The sequence below is a fragment of the Perca flavescens genome, chromosome 12, assembly GCF_004354835.1.
Source record: "Perca flavescens isolate YP-PL-M2 chromosome 12, PFLA_1.0, whole genome shotgun sequence".
NCBI classification, from domain to species: Eukaryota; Metazoa; Chordata; class Actinopteri; order Perciformes; family Percidae; genus Perca; species Perca flavescens.
In genome coordinates this window covers 16,194,710-16,217,560 of record NC_041342.1, presented here as the reverse complement: position 1 = coordinate 16,217,560, position 22,851 = coordinate 16,194,710, and the positions used below count along the sequence as shown (strand labels likewise).

The following is a 22,851-nucleotide window of genomic DNA, read 5'->3' as shown; positions in this document are numbered from 1 at the left end:
TACACAAAGTTGGAAAGGACCTAAAACCTGTGCATTAAAAATCGTTGAAAGGAAATCATTTGATACATTTCCTGTCACGAGCACACCCATTACAAACGGTAACTGCCCAACTTTTTCCATCCTTGGAGCAGATACAGTACAACCAGTTTGGTCCCATGCTAAAAAAAAAAAGCCCTAATTGAATCCATGTGCTCTGTATTACGTCATTCTTTAACAATGAGTATCCCTACATTACTCTGTCCCAGAATGCCTATGGAAACAGGAAGCCCCTGCATTTGTGATGCTTAAAGAGGACACCAGTGGCTTTGTCTCTGCGAGGGGGAAACTGCATTGCCAGCTTGTTTGTTAGGTTTTCCACTTCACTGCTCATGTCAACTCAAATAAAGATGACCATTCTGTCTGAGGGTAGTGAAGCACAATCGCCCCCCCACTTATTCCATTTCATGAGAAAAGAAAATGCAATGCGAGCAAAACCCCATGCGTATGGTTGCCTGAGTGTGTGCATGTGCATACATGCGGGCATTTCTACGTGCAGTGAATCTGAAGTGGTTTGTTGGAATGAGAGGACAACCTTGAGGTCAAAACTTCCACTCTGACTTTCCAACCATAATTTCCCACCGTCATAGATTACAGAGTGAGAATTTAGCTAGCAATTAGTATTTCTACTTCCCTTATATGCCAACTTCATGACCGACCAACCAACATTCCCTGTCTGACTTCTTTCATTATTCCCATCTTGACAAAATGTTCCTGAATCATCTTCCTATTGTGACTGCTCTCCAGAGCCATTTACACAACAAACAACCCAGTCAGGGTCTTATTTCTGTTCTTTTAAGCTCCCAAACACTAACCTCTTTATTTTATCAAAAAGGTAGTAAGTGACAAACACAATCAGCAGAGAACAAGGAAAAACTCTTTATGCCATGTAGTCTAATGCGTTCTGGATGGCCTGCCCTACTTAAAGCCTTGTGTTGTCTGCAGACAGGCATTGATCACTTTGACAAAAATAAATTGGACATTCTGGTTCAAACAGAATTCTCACTTAACATGAGATTTGCCCAATGCACAGGTTGACTGGCTGATTTGTAGAGTTAGGCGAAGAAAGAATTGGATTTTTCTTTTCTGCCACCCAAAACACTGCATGTGAACAAACTGATGGGAACAATCAACTGTGAACTAAAAAGAGAAAAACTACATACAAAGTGAACGAAGATCTACAAATTGCAGACCTTAGCTCAAACTTCAAACAAACAACAGTTTGTAGACGCACTGGTGAAAAACTGTGGATGCTGGGGCCCCTTTCAGAAAGTAGGTTTAGTGAAAACTCTGAGTTTGTGAACCCTGAGATGAGGGAAACTAACTGAGCCTGTGAACCTAACCTGGTCGGGAGCAGGTTTTCTTCAAGAAACCTTGAGTTTGTCTCAGTCTCCTCCCTCTAACACAGCGTGCATTCATTTCCTCATTCATTCAGTATTTGTTATCGACATAAATAAAACAAATTGTGTTGGTTTATGTGTTAGGCAGACTATAAAACGTTTTTTTTTTCTAAAAACGTGGCATTTCCTTTTGTCGATGATCCCGTTGATGAAGAAGCTGATTTACTTCGCAGGGTGTTATATGTCGGGAGATGATATTGAAACTCCGACATTTTAATTTCCAGATAACTTCCTATTTGACCAGTATCGTTTTTCTTCCCAGTCTGTTATGCAGCCTAGGCTACATAACCTTATCCGTCCTCATATCACTAACGTCACCCATCGTCAGGGACGGACTGAAAATCTGTGCGTTCTGGAAAAGTCCAGAACGGCCGTCGGCACAAAAGAAGTCTAATAGAGCGATATTAACAGCCAACAGCAAGGAGCGCTAATAGGATCAATTACTGTATATACTATGTGTAAAAGAAACTGAGGAAGAAGAGTAGGCCTACTAGTCGAGCTATCACAAGGGGGTAAGCTTCGCTTCAGAACGCGAACCTCCGATGGCGCCATTTTGTTGCTACGAAGCGATCACCTCTTGTTAGCATTACACTGACCGCCATTTTTTTTTTTACGTCACTTGACTGCGAATAACTTTACATCTGAAGCGTTTAAAGACTATTTGTCCATAGTTTATTTCTAAAGAAACACGACAATGTATAAAAGGCTCCATTACCTTGTACCTCACGTTATAGCTCCGTAGCAGACGTTTTTGTAAAAATAAGCTAACGATTGTGTCATAACCAAGTGACTTACTGTCGCACAGTAGAGGAATTACCGTATAGTACAGGAGAAGCTTGCAGGCAGTTTTGACTTACATTAGCTGTTTAGGTTTAATTACTAATGTTAACTAGCATGTTAGTTAGCAATAATTAGCCTGTGCTTATGTTATCTCCTTACATATACCTACACTCTCCGTCTCTGTAAGATTGGGAATGATTGAGATTTCTCTTGGCACAGCTACCAGAAGACTTACAACTTTCAGACACGTTGCTCACGTCACATTTACGTTGTCTCTGTCAGTTGGAGGCTGCGCAGTAAAGCAAGAGATCACCGGAAAAGTGCTTCTAATATCCTTCACTGGTCTCCGTCCAGAGCAACGGGGTCTATTGGTCCATTATATACTTTCTATGGGCTATCACCAAAGTCATAATGGGGACAGACGGCAGAGTTAATTTCACATCAGCAAGAGGTAGGCTACGGAGTGCCAGGAGCAGGGCACATTATAATAGGCTGCCTTTATCCCTATCTTAGCGAATTACAGTCAGCTAGCAACATGAGTGTGCATCATGATTATGAAAATTATCGTGCCATTTAGTGCTGTCAAACTTAACGTATTTAATAATTTCTGTTAGGTTAATTTGAAACATTAAACGTGCGGGTTGACCGCGATTTCACTTCGTCGTATATGAGAGGTTGTAGTGAGCTCACTTTTGCGGTTAGAATGAAGATTATGGTAGTAAATTACACGGGAAAACGTCAGGCATGCATTGGTACCACTCTAAACGTGCAAAGGGGGCTAAATAATTCACCAAATGTAACCAAAAGTTTAACCAAAAATCCTAGCTTGCACTTTCTGTCTGTCTTCCATCAGAGTGCAGTTTTTCCTTGTCTTTCATATTTGCGTTTACTATTGTGGAATTGGCAAAGACCTGGTGGTTGTTTGTGAAAGCTTCACAGACAACAGTGACAGGGCCTAGTCATTTTCATCATTTCACAGCCTTAATATGAATCAAAAGTGTAATATGACATTGACAAAATATTAAATAGGTTATTCAATGCAGGGAAGTGCCAGGATGTCCCAGGATGCTCCACATCACAATATTTCACACGCCCCAAGTCAGATAGTCACAGCCTGGAACAATTTTTTCAGCAAAAGCCTAAACACCTGTCTCTACAGAGAGTGTTTAGTTCTAAAGATGGTACCAACCGCAAATGGCTAATAAACACAACCCCAATTATCATCATTGGTTTTGAGATGTTACTTGCTGTGAATACCTTGTCTGATAGGCTACAGTAACGTGGCATAGTATCAGGACTTCCTGACTAGTGTCGCGCACGGCTAGGGGCGAATGGCCGGAAGATGGGCCTATTTGGGAGAAAGTCCGGGGCAGTTTTTTAGCCCCAGTCCGTCCCTGCCCATCGTGGACATGCTCCTACATCCCAGGGGTCTCATTTATAAAACTGTGCGTAGGATCCTTACTATAAGTGTACGTGCGCCCAAAAGCCCAAATTGGCGTACGCCGAAAAAAAGTCAGATTTATAAAACCGTGCGTACGCACACCTGTAAGCAAAGTTCCCTTTATAAATCACAGATTGACTACAAGTGTGCGTACGTGGATCATCCTCTTATCCCGCCCTGCTCATTTTTAACCATAAATAGTCAATGTAAAGCACCTCGTGAATGCTGATCAGTGTGTTAATGACCCTGGCAGTTGTTCTTCGTTAAACCGAATCATGACGACTGGCGGAGAAAACAAACAAACAAAAAAAAAACTCTCAGACGCTCGGGAATTGCTGCCAACTTTTAATTATAAATATAATATAAAATTATAATTTCGGCCTGTTGTCGCACAGCATATGGAAACCGGATCTATAGACTACCTTTATTCATAAAATCTTCCAAATCAGCAGGCATTACGGCACTCGGGGACAGCTTCGATATACCAGACGTATATAATAAGATTTAACAGAACTATATATTATATCCAAACAAGCCTTAGTGATGAAGTTGAAGATTATATATAATATTTATTTAAAAAAAACACTTAGCTGTCAGCCATTTCCCAGCCGGTTTCACCCAGAGTGGCGAGGACCTGCATTTGGACCGGGATGGCACAGTTCCGGCGCGTTGCCCTCTCTACTGGACCCAATTCAGTACATAGATCCAAGAGCGCAGCTATATCACTATTACAGCTATATTAGGGAATTTAAATCGGCATATGAGCCAGTCATCGTCATGGTCCCTGAAGTCTCTTTCTCTCCTGATTCTTCCATTGGGGGTTAGTCCTCCTGCAGGGCCAGCAGTGCCATCATGCAGCATTACGCACAGGGGTCACCGCAGTATTTAGTTTGTGTGGAGGACCACACATTCTCCCGTCAAGTTTGTTTTTTATAAATCACAACCTTTGCGTGGGAAGTGGCGTACACACGTTTTCAGCCCCGTTTTGTGCGTACGCCACGTTTATAAATGAGACCCCAGCAGATTATTTGTGTCACATTACACACACGTTTTTTTGCAAACGGCAGTTGTCTTTACAACACTGGTGATATGGAGAATATTAGTAAAGCCACTGTATAGCAAAGCGCCGTCAGAAGAATGGGACTCGCTCTGAAACTGCATCACTTTTCAATATCTTGCTGTCCCCCCATTTCTCCTGCAGCAGGTGAAAGGGCATTATCACAGTGTTACCGTTTGTCCCAATTTCCATGAAATTGTCCATTTGTCTTGAAAATAATTACCTGCTGGGAGTCTGGGTCACCCACCCGTGCTGGTATTAATGAAATAAGCAAATGCATCTTTTAAATTAATCTGCAGATTATTAAGCAGGCAGACTAATTTCAACTGCAAGGTAAAGTTGATACAGGAAATATTGTTGGCAGGGATTCAAAGGAAGTGAATGAGAGAGATAGTAAGGGAAAGCACAGGGAATTCCATCCTCATGAATAAATGTAATGTCAGATTTAAGATAAAGGAGAATGGATGACACATATGGGGGATTTTCTTCAAATGTTCAATACCTGTAGGTAGGTCTAATGGCAAGTCAGAATAAATACGCATCAGTGAGCACTTTCGGTCTACTGGATCCCATTGACACCTTATACCAAGACTTATTACAGAGTTCTATCTACAGTCCCATTCCCATTATTTCAACCTTCAATAGATACTGTAAGTGCATTGCTGACCACCTATGCTGCATGGCTACCCACCCTTCCTCCAAACCAAAGACCCCCAGAGAGCCCCCCATCTCAGCACAATGCTCCGTGCATCCACGGGCTCGTCAGAGTGGCTTTGTTCATCCACAGGTGGGGGTGGGGACGCATTCTGCACACCTCAACCCATCACTCTGTATCTCCCTTCCCCCAAACCTCACAAGATTTAGAAGTTATCATCAGGAAACACTTGAACTGAGTGTGTTTGTGCATGTGTGTGTGTGTGTGTTTAGTTTTGTGAGGGTTGGGCTTCAGCTTTCTGGATTTAATTTAGGAGCAAACACTTAGGCAGGTAACAACAGGCGGCGAGGCCCGCCCCGGGGCACTGAACACTAAACCTAACTTTACTCAGACTGATCGGCACACCTACATTCCTAATGCCTGACTGACTGACTCTGCTGTGGAATAAATGGACTAATACCACTGACACTCCACCACAGGAATAGGTATCCTAATATGTCATATGAGAAAACAAATACACTGGGAGATCGGTTGACCTCAGGACCCATTGTGAGTGTTATGCTAGCATGAGAATGAAATATCTGCTTTGCCGGTTCAAAAGTTGGCTTAATGATAATAAATACAGGATATGTGCACCTGACATTGGTAGAAGTCATTAAGTTGTCACAAATGTCTAATTAGATCTTCATGTGAAGGTGTGAAATTGGATCTTGATGCACAAAACATAAAATCGCAGCTATTAATTCAGATAGTTACACATATTTATCTCTCTCCGCCTGGTCTTCCAGGCAACAGGACAAACAGACTCCATTTTCAGAGTTAACCTTTAAACACAGTACTTAAGTCGTCTTCTTTTCTCCCCATCATTATAGCATGTAAGCCCTCTTAATTTAGCCCTTCTAGGCTGCCAAACGAATCCCCATTACAGCCACTAACTGCTTTAATGCTACTGCTTTAAGCTGTGTCTCTGTGAGGCCAACAGACAGAATTATCAGTACTCCCATGTCCTGTGTCTGGGTAACACAGACAATACTGGAGCTGTTACACTACAGTTGCACCACTGGAAAAAAACAAAGCTATATATATATATATACACACACACACACACACACACACACACATACATACATACATATACTATACAAACTATACTTACCTACTTAATTACTGAACTTTAAAGCGGTTCACACATGAAAAACTCTGGAGAATTAAAGCACCTAAAATAAAAATTCCAAAAGGACTCTCTGGAACCAGACATTTTTGAATGCCATCCAAACTCACAATTCCCCATGTGTTTTTCATTTGCCTGTCCTAAAAAAAAAAAGTGCACTTCCGTGTTTCTTTTGAGCTGTAACTTTCTGTGCAGTGAAGGAGGGGCTGTACATGGAGAACTGAGCTGAGAAATAAAATTCAGCAATCTTGCAGGTCTTACCTTGACCTTTGTAGGAGTCGATGCCTGCCAGAGTATCTATGGCGACTGGCTGTGACTTATTGTTCCCGGCCAGGGGATATTGGCCGGCTTCTTTGCTCTGGGACTGCTGGGTTTCACATTTGCCAATGTATGGCTGCTCTTTCCTCCTGAAACGGTTAGCTATGAGCTGCCATATGCTTGGTTCTTCCTGAACTGGTTTGGAAGAAAGTTTTGTTGGACAGAGGGGTACCTCCATTACTGTGACCTTCCCTCTGCTGTGGTACTGAATGTAATGCATGCCCCCATCCTCAGTCTGCTCACTGGAAGTTGGAAGCATTCTTCCTGTGAGGTATGAGAAAGGCCGTGGAGGCACTGTTGTCTCATCAGCCGTACTTTTAGTCAGAGAGCACTCCTTTAATTCCCCTTCAGACCCTAAAGTTACTTTGTCCCGGGGCCGGGTCCTTCTGATTCGCAGGCTGAGGCTCCGTCTTAAGGTGCTCAGTTTACTTTTTGGAGCATCAGATTTACTGGATTTGGAAGAAGTCTTTGCATCTTTGTCACTTTCCGTCTCCTTGCTCTTATCTTGAGGTGCTTTGCCAAAAAGCTTCCAACGAAAGCCCCCTTTGGGAAAGCCTCCTCCATCGCTGCCTGTGTGGCTGCAGGTTCTCTGGCTGTCTATCTCATCATCAGAGCCCCTTTTCCCCAGCTCCAGTACTGTCATACTGACAGGCCTAGGCTTCCAGCTCCTCTGGCGGAACCTGGGGGTCACCTCTGCGGGGACCCAAGGCCGCTGAGCCACAACAGGATTGAGGCCATCCACAGCCCTCAACTCAGCCTTCCTGTTCCTGTTCTGCTGGTTGTTTTCTAAAATGCCTGCCCTCTTGAAGGGTTGCTGGGTCTGGGGCTCTGACAGGACTTGGCCTGGGTCTGCCAGCATGCACACACTCGTGGGCCTCCGCAGCCGCCTTTCTAGTTCAGGTTGACAATCTATTTGCTGCTTGACTGAGTCGCCATACATGCTCACCGTTCTCCTACCCAGCGGGGCTTTATCCCGACACGACCTTCGCAACACGGCCCGGGGCAGAGAGCTATGTCCTGCAACAGTGCCATGTTCCCCAAAGACAAGCCCTTTAGCATGGACGGTGACAGATCGTAATGTTGAGATATGAAAGTGCTGCTCCTGGGTGTCTGTCTGAGCGGCTGACTCTGCCACGTCTCTGCCTTGTTGTGAGGAGTTACCTGAGTTTTTGGAGGGCTGTTTCAAAAACCTGTCCGTCTTCATTTTTTCCTCCAACTCCTCCTCATTCTCCTCCACAACTACCTCCTCTCTTTGCCTTACAGCTCTACCTATGAAGCTCAGGGAGGGCCACCTGTCAAGCTCCTGCCGTGCCCTGCCCAGCCTGGGGCTGTTCTCCATTGGCACTACAGCAATTATCTCTCCTCCTGGCTGGCAATTCTTAACCAGGGTGTGGGTGACCCGGCCCATTTCCAACTCTGACACCGGGGCATCTCCCTGTGTTTCGTTCAGGATTACAGAGATGTGATAAACGGTTTTCCTCTGCTGCTGTTGGCCAATAGCTGTACTCCTAGGGGTCGCATCCACGGTCCCACTGCTAAGGAATAGCATGGCACTTCACTCAAACTGATTTACACATACATTCTCATTCACAAGCATGTAGCAGAAGCCAATGTTCACATTCTGCCCAGGAGTTAAGGTTCAGCTCTTGAAGTCCTTCATTTGAAGACTAAATTCCTATGCCAGGCATAATCCTTCACCTTTGACATGGGAAAAAAAACTTCAAACAAGTTAGAGCAAAGCCTCGCTGCCAGCTGCATCCTCTGGCTCCTTTACTCACAGAGGCATTTAGATGGTAGCTACTTTCTCCACACACTTTGTTCTACCTGTCTTGCACAGGCAGATGAACAAAAGAAAAACTGGTTATCCACAGCTTGTTTTGCAAAAACGTCATATCTGTAATAGCTGCAAAAGTTGCAACTTAAAAAAAGAAAGAATCACCCTTCCTTGGCAAGTTACGTGAGCAATCCTTGTTGTTAGCGGTGCAGACAAACCCCTTAATCTCTGAGCTCTTGCTATGCAGAGCATGAGGGAGTGTGTCTCTGTTTGAACTTTCAGCTGCCTTCCAACCCCCAGGACACTTGGAAAACAAGGAATGGATCCCATAGGCATTAAACACGCCCTCCTACTTTCTCTGGAGCTGCTAGTAGCCCCAGAGAAATAAAAAGACAAACATGGACATGAGTTTGAGAGAAGACGGAGCTGATTACAGACACTGCTGTAATCAACAAAGATTACTAGCCACGAATGGACACTTTGTGTATTCTGACCAATGGCAAAACACAAAAAGGTGGATACTTTCCCATGTTTAAAGGAAGAAGAGACAATATAGTTCACTATGTTCTTTGTTAATTTATCCACATTTTATTGACCACCATGTGGTATTAAATTAAAGGGTCTAGAATAGCTACACTGATTAGGTTGTACAGTTTGGTCATGATATCTTTGATAGGGAAAAACTTACACAATAAAAATGCCTGCCTCTCACTACAGGAAAAACTTAACTTGGTAAAATGAAGTATCCACACAACTACACACCACGCTTCCAGTGTTCCCACTACAGAGCCCACACACAGTGGGAGAGTGTAAGCTTAATGGACCAAACAGCCTTTACAAATTCTCGTTCCATTTCCTGTTTTTCACAGCTATGATGCTTTGGTGAGCTGAAATGGGGCCATTTTCGTAAAGAGCATCATCTGAATCAAGCCAGATTTTACCTGCTCAACTCTGCAGCACTTAGTTACAGCGTGGTTTGGGCTGGAACACTGCCTCTTTGTGGTCAAAAAGAGAAAAATGTTGGTAGGAAAAATGGGGCACGTTCCTCCTGATGTTGAATTGATATCAATTTAGCATTAACATTGGTATAATTTGCTTGACCAATGTTTTTATGACACAACTTCAGAACAACCCTCTATATTTGGATTATATTGAAACCTCTCATTACAATATTTTCTATATAACCTGACACATGTGCATGATCATTTAGCATTATTGCTTATGAGGGATTTTGGCAGAGAAAACCTAGAACAACATGGCAACACTGACTGCCCATTCTCACAGTGCGTCACTATGGGAAATACAGTATAACCATGACTGCGTCACTAAGGGAAATTCAGTATAACCATGATGCTGGAAGTTGCAGTATAAGCGTCACAGCAGCTTTGTGCCAAAAGCTGATTCTCATCAGCACTTAATTAAAAAAAAAAAACTTTTTCTCCACAAAAACACCCTGAAGCCCTTGAATAGCTGAAACGCTGATCATTTCTTCACGTTGAAGGAAAAACATGCCCCAAAATGACATTACTTTAAGCTTATCTAAATCAAGGCCTTTGCCATTTCATCTAATTTACAGTATGTGAGAGTACTGGAATATTGGAGATGTTTCTTGGTGGATTCTTCCCTTTTGTGTTCTTATCAGCAGACCAAGTGGTGTTAGAATCTGAACAATTGAAAATATTGAAGGTGTGGTTCCAGGAAACCTTTCCACACATACACAATGAGGGAAATCTTGAGGTTTCTTATGAGAGACAGTATTAAATATTAACAGTAAAATGTCAAGATGCCTTAACAGTGAAGTTAGGTCCCATCTTAAGATGGCTTTGCTGGCTTTTACCTGTGTCTAGGAAGCAGGGGTTTGGAATAATATGAGGCTCATCGTAAAGCAAGCAGTCCTTTTCGCTCCATTTGATCTGGTGGTGTCGAGTTCGTCTACGACCCCCAAAGCACAGCAACATAGTCTACCTCAAAGGGACTTTTTTTATTACTCACAATATAACCATTCGAAAAGAAAACATCCAGGAGCATAAGATGTCCTGTGTCAGTCCAAATTGTTGGTCATGTTTTTTTATTTTCCTCTCCTCGTGGGGTTTTCTTTTGCTTCCATCAGGCATTGCTGTGAAAATATCATTGTAGCTCAATTCTTAGTTCCTGCTGTCGCTTTTGTCCAGCATGGCTGCAAAAAAAAAAACATCTATTTTGTCAGTTGCATCATGCTGTGGCCATGATGTGCCTTCCATGCAGACCTGATAATGCGGTTACCAGCAGAAACCTGTTATTGGACAGCATGAGGAAGTGGCCCAGAGTGTGTCCCGGTTCACTTGGAGTTGTTTCCTCCTGGTAATTCGTAATGCAGGTGTTGGCTAACAGGGTTCTACATAAGAAACACTGATAGGATTAAAGTTAATCCACTATCCTGTTGTCTCTGTTGCAGGTCGGTCCAGAGGAAACCTGCGCTGTGGCAAATCCTTAGATTTCAAAGTGCTGACTTGGTAACAGAGCTTCTCGTGTGCTCCTCTTTCCTATCTGTCCCACAGCTAAATGTTTCTCCCTCTTGTAACCGTATCTTGATGGCAGGGTTTTTCAGAAAACTGGATTAGCACGTTTTGAGGTTCCTCAATTACTCTCCGCCTCCGTATCCATGTGTACAGAGCAGCCTCATTGTGAGCAGATGTCATTCTGTGTGTTGGCCATATATCCATTTATCTGTGTGTCACTTTTACAAACAAGAGTGTACTGTTGGTTTGCCAACATGGCTCTGAGCTGACTTTGCCCTTTACTTTCTTAAGGCTACATTCAAAGTCCTTACCAACACAAAAGATTTTCTTGGTACTTTTGTTTTTACAAGTCACCTCTTCCTTTGTCAGTAAATGTCAAAAAACAGAAAGATACAGGTGCGCTCAGTAAGGAACTGCATACTGATTTGAAGATTGCATTTTTCAATTTCTTTCAAAAGCAACAAATTCCTACAAGAAAATTATTGTCAAAGTTTGAGCTAACTAAATTAAACAACCTCCCTCAGATGTCTCCATGCCGCAGTCACCTACTACGGCTAGAAATAGGGATAGGTTTTCACAGTATCATAAATTATCTTCAGGGCTTAAGTAATTTCAGGGGTTGTGATACCTTCTGAACACCTATTAGCAGGAAGCGTGGAACAGATACGTTTGAACAGCAGACATGACAGACCGACAGCACTGGTGTGTTTATATAAGGACACAGACGTGCGACAATTGCTGGTGTTGTCTAGCCTATTGCATGATTATCCAAGTCACGAGTAAAGCTTACTAACTCTTCGTCAGTATTGGAACATGAGTCAGCATGAGGAAGACAGCGATGCACATATGTGCGCTTTTTTTAAGAAGACAGTTTGCTTCCTCAGGAACAGTCGATGACCAGACTTTGGATAATCAGCATAAGGCTGGTAAGTGGTTATAATCGAACGCCGCCTTGATTTTCTGTCAATAAGTTGCTGAGCTTATTAACACGTACACAACAGTAGCACGACTCACACCTGACGAGCATCCAGAACAAAACCTCTGATGTTATCTACTTTCTGAAAGCACAAACACACGTGTGTCATCTGTATTAATCAGAGGTGTTCAGTGAGAGCTTTTGTATGACAAATCAGTGCCAAAGAGTGCAAAAGTGACTCACAAGGTTTAATGAGAACAAACATTTTCCTTACTTATCTTTTAGTCAAGTGAAAGGAGGAGGAATCAAAATTCTCACAGGGCATTTCTAGAAATCCTATGTAGACATGGATCTGGGCTGTATGACCCAAAATCAATATTGTGTTAATTCATCATTCACACATCTCAAAAGGCTAAAAGATAATAAGTTTTAACTACCACCAGAGCTCCCTGATAACTGCAACTCTGTGTTCATATTATCTGCAGAAACATAATGTTTTTAAATATCCTGAATTATCGTCATGTTGCAAGTTACTTTGTTTAGAATGAAGATGAACATTACAATACTGGGTGTTGACTTTTCGTAGGGGAGCGATTCCCAACCCCCGGTGCAGGTCCATGGACCCATTGGTACCGGCCCGGGCCTTGAAATATTCCCAGAATAATGGTCTTTTTTTTGTGGTTGTCTTTTTTTTCTATTATAATTGTCTTTTTTAAATTGCTTTAAGTGCTATAACAGTCATGCTATTCCATCCAAAACATCAACAATAAATAGACTAGATCAAAATGTGTTTTTCTGAGCGGGAGCCTTGTGATTGCTTAGCGGCTCATTGGTTCAGGACCTACGTATCTGACCGGACATGTGTGCGTGAAGTGGCAGCTGCAGGATAGGTGCAGAGATGAGCAGGCACCAGCAAACCACTTCCATGGCCCGTTTCATTGTGCCCTGTTCCAGTAAAAAGGGCTATTACCAACCCGAAAATAGCGGAAAAAGAAAAGCAAGTGAAGTTTCAATCGTAAATACGATGCCTCATATATGGATCTGTGGCGCCAAATTCGTTGTGTGTGGTTTGTGGTGAAATATGCAATGAAGCCATCAAAACTTCAGAGGCACAGAGTTTTTCGAAAGAAAGAAATGTGAGTGGACGCTCAGCTGCAAGTTTTGATATATTCCATCTGTTTTTTTGTGGCTGCCAAGCAATCCCAGGGGTCTCACTGATATGGATATCAGACTGTAAGTTGGTTTTCATTTTTATTTGTGAAGTGGTCCTTTTAAAAAAACATTTTTTTAATCATATTCTGGAATTTGTGCGCAACAACGGTGGTTATCAACTACTTCAGTCAACCCAGGGTTTCCCAATCCAGCGGTGCGAGGCTGCGAGCACTCACATAAAAGAGGCGGTGTTTGTGCAGCATGACCAATTGCAAACATCTACCAGAGCTGCATATTTTAAACAAGAAGGGCAAACTATAATTCTACATAAATATGAAGAACACAAACACGGTTTTACAGGCAAAACGCAGGAAGGAAAGCTGGCAAAAAAAGCCGACACTGTTATGCGTAAATCACAACGCTTAGCCTATCAATATCACTTGCAGTGGTGTAGTTTACGTGATAGTAAGCTCCAGGATTTCCATATACCCACTTAAAAATGCCCAATGACAAGTAACAACATACTTTCCATTATATTTTTGATATATTCTGAATTGTCATCTGTGTTTTTTTCTTCACATAGGCTAAATAAAGGAATTTTCACTGTAAATTGGTGCATCAAAGTGTATCGGAAGGCAGGAAATGAAGTCGTTGATGCTTAAAACTTCCCTGGGGGAGGACACACAGACCCCCCCACTATGATATGCCCCCCTCCTCCCCCAAAGGCAAATTCTGGCCAAAATACAGTACACCCACTACAATACATTAGACTACACTGGTCACTTCCCCATCAGTCAGGCACAAGATCTGACCATAATGACACGTTTGCTTTCCATAAACTGTCGTTGCTTTAGCCTTATCGTGAGAGAAAATAAAAAAATACAAAACATAATTCAAACAGATGTGCGCATTGGCAACACACGGCTCGAGAAGCCGATAAATAGCCTATATGTAATTCCCTCCGTTGAAAATCTATATATTTCATAAAGATACCAGGAATGGTAACGGGTTTGTTGGTCTCTAAATGTTTTAAATTCTGTGTCTGTGTGTCTCTTTCTCTGTGTCTCTCTCTCTGTGTCTGTGTTTCTTTTCTCTGTGTCTGTCTCTCTCTCTCTGTGTCTGTGAGTCTCTCTCTCTGTGTCTGTGTCTCTCTCTGTGTCTGTGTCTCTCTCTGTCTGTGTCTCTCTCTGTGTCTGTGTCTCTCACTGTGTCTCTGTGTCTCTCACTGTGTCTCTGTGTCTCTCACTGTGTCACTGTGTCTCTGTGTCTCTCACCGTCACTGTGTCTGACTGTGTCTCTGTGTCTCTCACTGTCACTGTGTCTCTGTGTCTCTCACTGTCACTGTATCTCTCTCTATCTCTCTCGCTCTCTCTCTCTCTCTCTGATCTTCTAAGAACGGTGACGCCGTTATCAAAGTATTGATTGGTTAGTAGGCGGTGCTTTTACACCAGTTGATCTACAATCTCCAATTTAACCTGCTCCCAACCAGGTTAGGTGTTCAGTGTAAGTTATTATGGCGAAGTAACCCGGTAACAAGTGATCCACTGTTACCGAATCCTGGGTTGAACCTGAAGCTTCCTCGTTAACGCCAAACCTTGCTTCGTAGTACAGGCCTCAGGAAGAACGGTTTGTCTTGTGCACAGCTACAGTAATATCAATATCAGTAAAAATCAGTTCATGCTCACATTAAAAACTGTTTTGTTCTTGTTGGTCTGGTATTTTTTGTTGTGGTTGAAGCTCAATCTCTAATTTCATACTTTTAGAAATGATTGGCTGACATCACTGTGAGTTGCTATTGTAGTTCTGAAATTGTCTGTTTAAATTGGCTCTTATTATGTATGTTCATACAATTAGCCTTTGTTGTCACCTGTTGGTGAGTGAAAACACTGAGTTGCTGTTCAAGGGATTGTCTTTAGTGGTTCTGGAGAGATTTGACAGGTGAAATGGGCTGGTATTTTCATACAATTTTCCATTACTACCACCTACTGGTGAGTGAGTGAGTGCTGTGTGAGTTGCTTTATAAAAAGACCTAATTGTATGGGAGAAAAAGGATTAGGTTTGTCCATGACTGCATGAATGTCCACATAAGTAAATTTGTTCATGGCCTAATAGCATTTGAACTATTTTAAAAGTAATTTAAGGTCCTTACCTTCCTAATTGTTTATCTGCTTTCAGATATTCAGATACAGTGATACATCCCTTTTTAATTTATTTTCGCCTATTTGCCATACCCAAATGGAAACGCTTGTAACAGAAGAACTGCAAGGCCTAGCTGGCCTAAACTATTTTCTACTAGTTTCTGAGAATGTGCCGTGAAGAATGTGACTAAAACACAACCTAAACTACATCAGTTCAAACATGGTTGAAAAAAAGTTTTTTTGGTCCTTGTCTATAATAAGTTATATTTGAATAACAATAATTAAGACATGGTATATGCCGCACTATGCAAAGCACCACACATACCTTCTATGTCTGTGGTGTGACTGATGTCCCCGAACCTCTCCAAACCCTCTCCAAGTGACCAAATTGTGCAACTTGCTCTCAAACGTATTACTTAAAAGGTCCGCAGCTGATTTTTATTCAAGGTCAGAGGTCCGGAACGATTGATTGGCGTTAAAAAACTGTATATTCAACGTCACAAACAATGTATTGATCAATTTTAAAATGTATTTCAAAATAGAATACGTTACACTATATAACATATAGTATTCATAACACGAGGTACGGGCTCGGTGGGGAATCGACTTTCTGTCTTGGTCTGGATGCAGACCTTGGTCGGGAATTTGAGAAGCCCTTTAACTAAAGCATTCAGATGACTATAAAACTTTTTACATTCATTCAAATGTTGTTGATCATCTTTTTTCTCCCAAAACACATGCATGTGATGCAGGTTCTTGGAGGAGAGACTTAGCTATGTCACACGTTCATTTAGACTGGCTCCGATGCAACATTTTATTATTTACTTTATAGTACGCTACATTTACAGTGGATTATGTCACAATAATCAAAATAACTTCACAATATCTAAACAGTCAATATCTAAAAAGGAGTAGTACATCAAATATTATAGATGCACAAACCACCATGTTTTCAGTCATGTATAGATAAAATTATTCAGTTTAATTCAATTAATTTATTGATTCATTGAATAGTCAATCGCTAGAGGATGCCATTTATTGTTAGGGTCGTGTTTTAAGCAAAAGTGCCAAATATTTTCTGGTTCCAATTTCTCAAATATGACCAGTTTCAGTATTATTTAATCTTTGGTGATAACAAATTGAATATATGTACGTTTAAGGATGAAGAAAACAATCAATGATGACTTCACCTGATGGGCGATTCAATCACTAATGAAAGTAATCGATAACTGCAGCCCTACGATCATGTCATGTGTGAATTCATTTGCATACTGTAAAGTCTACACATGATCCGCGGTAAAACAGCTTTGCACTGGCCGTTCCATTGTTTTCCTATGGGGAGAGCGCTGCCGCCCAACTAGGTGCAGCGCTACCGCTCGGAATTGCCGCCAAGCGCTGCGCTCAAAATGAATATTATTTCAAATTTGTCCTTGTCGCCGCTGACTGATTAAGGTGCAACCAATTCCAGAACCTATACCTGCGCTGCGCTTTTCCTCTCATGCTCTTCATCTGTAGGCGGCTTAAGAGGATTAGCAAATCATTTCTATTTGAAGTGCAGGTGTTATTGGGGGTTCCTTAGGTGTATGGTGATGAAGTGTCATAACACCTTAGTATTCACTGTGGAAACCCAACATTGGAAAAATAACTTAAATAAAAAAAATTGTCACATAATTTTTAAGAAAAAAATGGGGGTGGGCGGGGGGTATTGTTTTCCTGGGTGTGACTATCCAGCTCTCTGTGGCACAATTAACCCTTGATGCGACTCCCACCAAATATTACAGGTCTGTCAAACAGTGGATTCCCTTGAAAGATCTGAATTATAATTTTCATAACAAGAACACAAGCAGAAAACTGAAATGAGGTGTTCCCCTCAAAATGTACAACAGCATTTATTCCCAAATTCCACGAATTTTGGTGCAATGTAAGCCAATCTGTGCATGCAGGAATACGTGTACTGGTACGCACGCACGCACGCACGCACACACGTACACGCACGCACACACACACACACACACACACACACACACACACACGTACACGCACGCACACACACACACTTTTGATTCCCCCACAAGTACAAGTGATTACATAATGACCTACCAATTTTCAAAAGGACATCAATTTACCAGAACCCTTTTTTACCCTCCCCTTCTTGCATCGACACTGAATTAATATTTGCAAATGAAAAAGTCAGGAGAATCATACACAGAGACAGAAGGGCTACAGACGGCAGAGAAAAGTTTATGATAATTATGCTTGCAGTAGTGGTATTGAGCGTGGGTGTAGAGCTTTTTAAAATTCAGCTGCACTAGCGATGAGCATACGTCACCATTGCTCCACTGCAGAGAAAATGATAGGTTTGAGGACGTCTGTGGGAGGTTGTGAAAAAATTCCAGACGCTTCTGTCTCTTAAATTCAGGTTTTGAGAGAGAGCTTGTGCGTTTGTATAGTGTGTGTAAGAGAGAGATGGAGAATTTATGAGATTGAATGGGAGAGAGACAGTGACAGAGTGTGTATTCATTGTATAACCTCAGCTGAGCAACATGAAGCCCCCTTATTAAGATGTTTTACATCCAAGATGCTCACTGCTAATTTCCTCTGACAGAAAATAGACAAAATATACTAAATATAAAGTGCCAAGACTCCGTGTTTGTTTACTGTGTGCTGGGTTTCCGCTAGAATTTTTTTCAAATATCCAGCAAATAGATGGTACCTTGGGATATGTGAAATAGTTAATCACCGCTCATTTTACATACAGTTTAGAAACAAAACAAGATGCGGAGTGAATGAACATTACTAGGTTTATTCATGTTGGTTTTGAGTGGCATGCATCCCCACTAATCTAAAAAACGTTTTAAACGGTAAGCGAATACAGCGTATCGGGGGAAGACAACGTTTCCTGCAGCGGAGAGTCAGAGGGACTGCAGGGTTTGCTAATGTTAGCTTCTTGTCTCATCTGGGGTCTGATAAACAGTACATTCATCAAATGCAGTGCCCATAACGCTATTTTCCAAGCTACTGTAGCCGTCATATTTCACGGGACCCACGTGAGCATGGTTTTCATGGTAAAACAGCCGCCGAGGCTTTCGTCAAAATGCTGTACTCGCGCGGTTGTTTATTTGGTTGTCATGACTTTGAGTGATGACGTCCTGTCACTGTTCCAGTTGCTCACCCTCAAAGGGGAGAGAGAGCGAATGACTGTTCGCTTGAGATCAGTATAGCAGACAGCTCTGCAGAGTCATGTAATTTCGACTTTATGACATTTCATTAAATGCTGAAGGAGCGGCTAAATGTATATAGCGGAAACACTGGTGCGTTTGTACCTGCAAATGTACTAAACGTGAATAAGTGGATGAATAGGTGACTATCACTACCACCCTGCAGCCAATAGGTTACTATTCGTTTGATGGGTCAGATGAAGAAATTCAAGTTGCAGAAAAATGTGGGTGATGCAGACTTGGCCAGAGAGAATGGAACAAGTGAAGAATGAAAAAGGTTAGTGTGAATTTCAAAAACTGGGAATGGGCAGCTGGAAACACGGCGGCATACACTGGTTTGTAGAAGATGACAAAATGACCAGTGAGAGTACGTAGGAGGAAGCTGCAGAGAGATGCACAGTTTTGGCTGGCAGGTTTGTGTGGGCTGGTGGCTCCCAGTCCTCCTCCTCCTCTACACATTAGTTTGCGAACCCCCGCTTACTTCTGGTTGTCATCCTTTAAAACTTGCCATACAAACCCGTTTTTATGCAATAGCTTTGATGTGGTATTGCATTCTGTAATATTAATTGTAATGTAGAAATAGTAATATTGGTATCGGTTTTGGTAATATTACACAGCAACATAGAGAGACCTGAAAGATTATCATCAGTGAGCAGGGATGAAATAGGCTTGATTACGGTGAATCAATTCACTGAAAACAATGACCAATGATAGCTGTAATGTGCTATTATTTGTTGACATCTCTGTGAAGCACCAGACTACTGTTAACAAAAGAGGTCAGAGTCAGACCCAGAAACAATCCCTTCAATCAGGCTTCTGTATAATTTAAGAAAAGAGCTTGGGTATTGAAAGACTAGTTCCAGCTTTGCATATGTCACTATCTTGCTCACCAACATACACTTTAAACGATCATGCTACATGGATCATCTTCTTTCTCCAATTTCCTTCTTGTAACAGCAACATGTATTCTGTCATGCACCATCTGGCCTTCAGCTGCATTCTTGTATCTCAGCACCATAATGTTGTAACAATATATGCAGTTGTTAAAATAAATTGAACTGCCATTCACAACATTAGTCAGCCGCAAACTGACGCCTTCTTGCTAGGACAATGTAAAGTTACTTAAACTATTACTTTAGTTCTGATATTTGTTACACTCTTGCTACTCTACACATTACTACTCTATTGGGTAGTAATGATGCTCTGGAGAGCCAAAACACAAGTCATTATTATCAATTATTTCTATGGTTTACATGCAAAACCACAAGTCTGCTGTATTTCTACAGGAGAAGCAATACATCTACAGTATACAATGATGTGCAGTCTTCTCCTTTTCACTCCTTTCAAGGTTTTTCCCTTTCTGTGCTGTTCCGAAAAGAGGGCCAAGAATAGCGACACATTTGGGCACAAGCTCCCATGCAATTTCCCACGCCTTTTGTCTCCGTTCCTGTGCCGCCCATGCATGCTGAGACAATAAGCTGGGAGCTTCGTTATGAAGCTGACAACACCATTTTACAAAGAAGTCAGGAGGAAGACCATTCATTCCTACTGATGCCCCTGTACCAGTGCTAATAACATGCAAACCTATGGAGCAGCTGCTGACTGATCTACACACAGGAGTCTTTATTTGTTTCTATCCAGCTGATACAGTTCGTAAAAAGTTTACAACATAAAAAAAAAAAGATTCAGTGTTCCTCTCTTGATACAGTGCCATTTGCGTACTGCTAACAGTTATGTAATCAGTTTTCAACCGATAATGGCTCCAGGATAGTGACGCGTCGTTGGTTCTGTATTCAATGTGGGATTAATTGTTGTTATGTTCATTTAACTAGCATATCTGTGACTGATGAAAATCTCAAATCCTCTGCCTGTGAAATAGCTCTGGGAGATTTAGTTCCACAGGTGACTGACAATTATGCCACGCTCCACCAGCTCAAGTTAAATGGCGCTCAGTATGACGGGCACCATGGTAACTTGGTTACTGACAATTAGCATGGTGCTTGGAGTGTGATGGGCACAAAAGGGAAGACAGTGAGGTAAACTGTGGCAAACCAAGGGAAACGGGTCAGCCAGTCCAGCACAGGGCGCGGGTACATAGGCTCAGACTGGGGGAAGTGATTGAGGGAGTCTATCTGCCTGTGCAGGTGCTGCAGCCACTTGGCACCTGGCACTGGTCACACCTGCAGCCCATCAGGTAATAAGAGGGAAGGTGTTAAGAGAGCCAGCCCAAGGCTGCAGGGGGACAGGAGACAGTGAGCAACAAAGGCCCAGGGGAGTAACATGTTAGGAGCTGATGGTCAACGAGGATATTGGCCAGGAAAAGACTAACCTCTCCCTCTGCTTAACCCTTGTGTGGTCCTTCGGGTCCTTGTGACCCAAAGGACAAAACAAGGGTTAATACAGCACATTAGTGCTTCTTTGTACAACATTTTGGCCAGCTGAAACTGTGTTTAAATGTGCTCTAGAAACAAACTTTCTTACTTACTTTACAAGAGACAGGGTTTAGAGAGCAATTCTCAACAAAATAAACGGAAGTACATAACCCTTGTGTTGTCCTTTGGGTCCCGGTGACCCGAAGGACAACACAAGGGTTAAATCCTCCCAGGACTACACCTTTTGAAGGCTGACTGACCCCAGATGGGAAGAAACCTAAGCTGCAGTTTGTACCATTACCTTTGTCGAGCTGCTTCATTAAAGAACACTTTCTGTTTAAGCCGACTGTCTCTGTTTCCTATGTTCATTGTGAATCTGGCGTCCACGTCCCCTGGGTTGCCACAAAACATATACAAATCTTTGCAAAAAAATCTATTTACTTATCTCAATATCAAAAACCAAATTGACATATAGGCCTATAGATTTCCCTCCCTGTGGCTTGCACAGGCCTGAAATCTCCACGAGGCTTCAAAAGTGGGGATTCAGCGTGAAATTGAATGGCTTTGAAACCATTTATAGTAGGACTGTTGTGAACCTCCATCAGAAATGACATTCCATCAGTATTCTGATGTCCTCAGTCAGACTAGACTCAAAGGCTTAGTTCCAGCTCAGTCGCCATCTACAGTGTCTGAATGTCACAGGCGTTGAGGCTGGAGAGGCCAGCGCAAACATCTGAATCCTAATTGGTAAGTTTCATGACAGGTCTATTTGTCAAAGTCAGTATGGAGCGGTTACATTACACGCTCTTCATGACATTTTCAGGTGCCCTTAACATAATGACACATCATCCTGTCCCTGCCAGGTACAACGGAGGAAGAAATATTCATTATGCTTATTGTTTCAGCCCAGTAAGATGTGGGCACGAGCAGCAGGTCGAGGTGAACCAGAAAACCTGAACGTGATTAAACTGGACATGGAGACACTGAGTGATGGTGCCTGACTAGTATTTCCTACAATTTGGCTTTCGAGAAATGAGGCCTGCCTGAGGGCTTTTGTTATAATGTCAACCAAATCTGAAAATGGCAGCAATGAGATGGACTAGCTGGGATATTAAGGAACAAACACAACACATGTGAACATAATCACAAACCTAACAGTAATATAAACATGGGCTCATTATCAGCATTTTCCCTTCCCTTTTTGTCATCTTTAACGTTAAATGTGAGGATTTTAAAACTGCTGATCAGAAGATCCGATTCTCCGTAGGGCACCACAGTGTGCTGAATACACAGTTTCTGTGACTCCAGCTGATATCATACCGCAGAGTCTTTGTCAGGTTTTGACACTGACAACTGAAAGATTTAAAAACATGACATAGAACTATTGGCTATCAAATCCTCCCTCAAAAAAACTGTGTCTTTATAATTACAGAATATCTGAAAAAACAAAAACTAGACAAAAATTGTAGAAACCCATTTTTGCCAAAACATGAGACAAAAAGCCTGTGTGAGATTTCATGTGAAGAGATAAGTGCTGTGTATTCAACCTGGAGGGGGAAAAGGGAACAAATAAAATGTTCTTGGAAGTCATATTAACTGATATCAATCTAAACATTCACTCTTTTTCTCAAGAAACACCACAAGAGAGCAACACAACTTGGTCAGACTTACATCCAGCTTAGAGATCAAATTTTCCAAATGCTGACAAGCCATCTTTATTAGACATGGGGGGGATCTATTAAATCTAGTCAATTTAATGGAGGCACATATCTGCTGTACCAAAGATATTTATTTAATAACTTCAGCTCTGTGGAGTGTCCAAGCAGGCAGCTGCCACACAAGTACAGTTAAAACCTTTAAGCAAGCATCCATGGGAACGATGCAGTCATCATCTCTGAACGGTATGTGATGAAATGTCATTTCAT

At 42.0% G+C, this 22,851-nt stretch overlaps 1 protein-coding gene across 2 annotated transcripts in view; it reads right to left on the bottom strand.

Annotated features, from left to right (window-relative positions):
• Nucleotides 1–22,851, bottom strand: part of agap3 (ArfGAP with GTPase domain, ankyrin repeat and PH domain 3) — a 124,660-nt gene that overhangs the window by 70,135 nt on the left and 31,674 nt on the right. The window contains exon 1 of one of the 2 annotated variants that reach the window (XM_028592636.1): nucleotides 6,802–8,851. The exons of the other annotated variant lie outside the window; for it this stretch is intronic. Within the exon in view, the coding sequence (XP_028448437.1) occupies nucleotides 6,802–8,407 (1,606 nt within the window). The 5' untranslated portion in view covers nucleotides 8,408–8,851. Of the gene's footprint in view, nucleotides 1–6,801; nucleotides 8,852–22,851 lie in introns of those variants that run through there. 2 annotated transcript variants of the gene reach the window in all.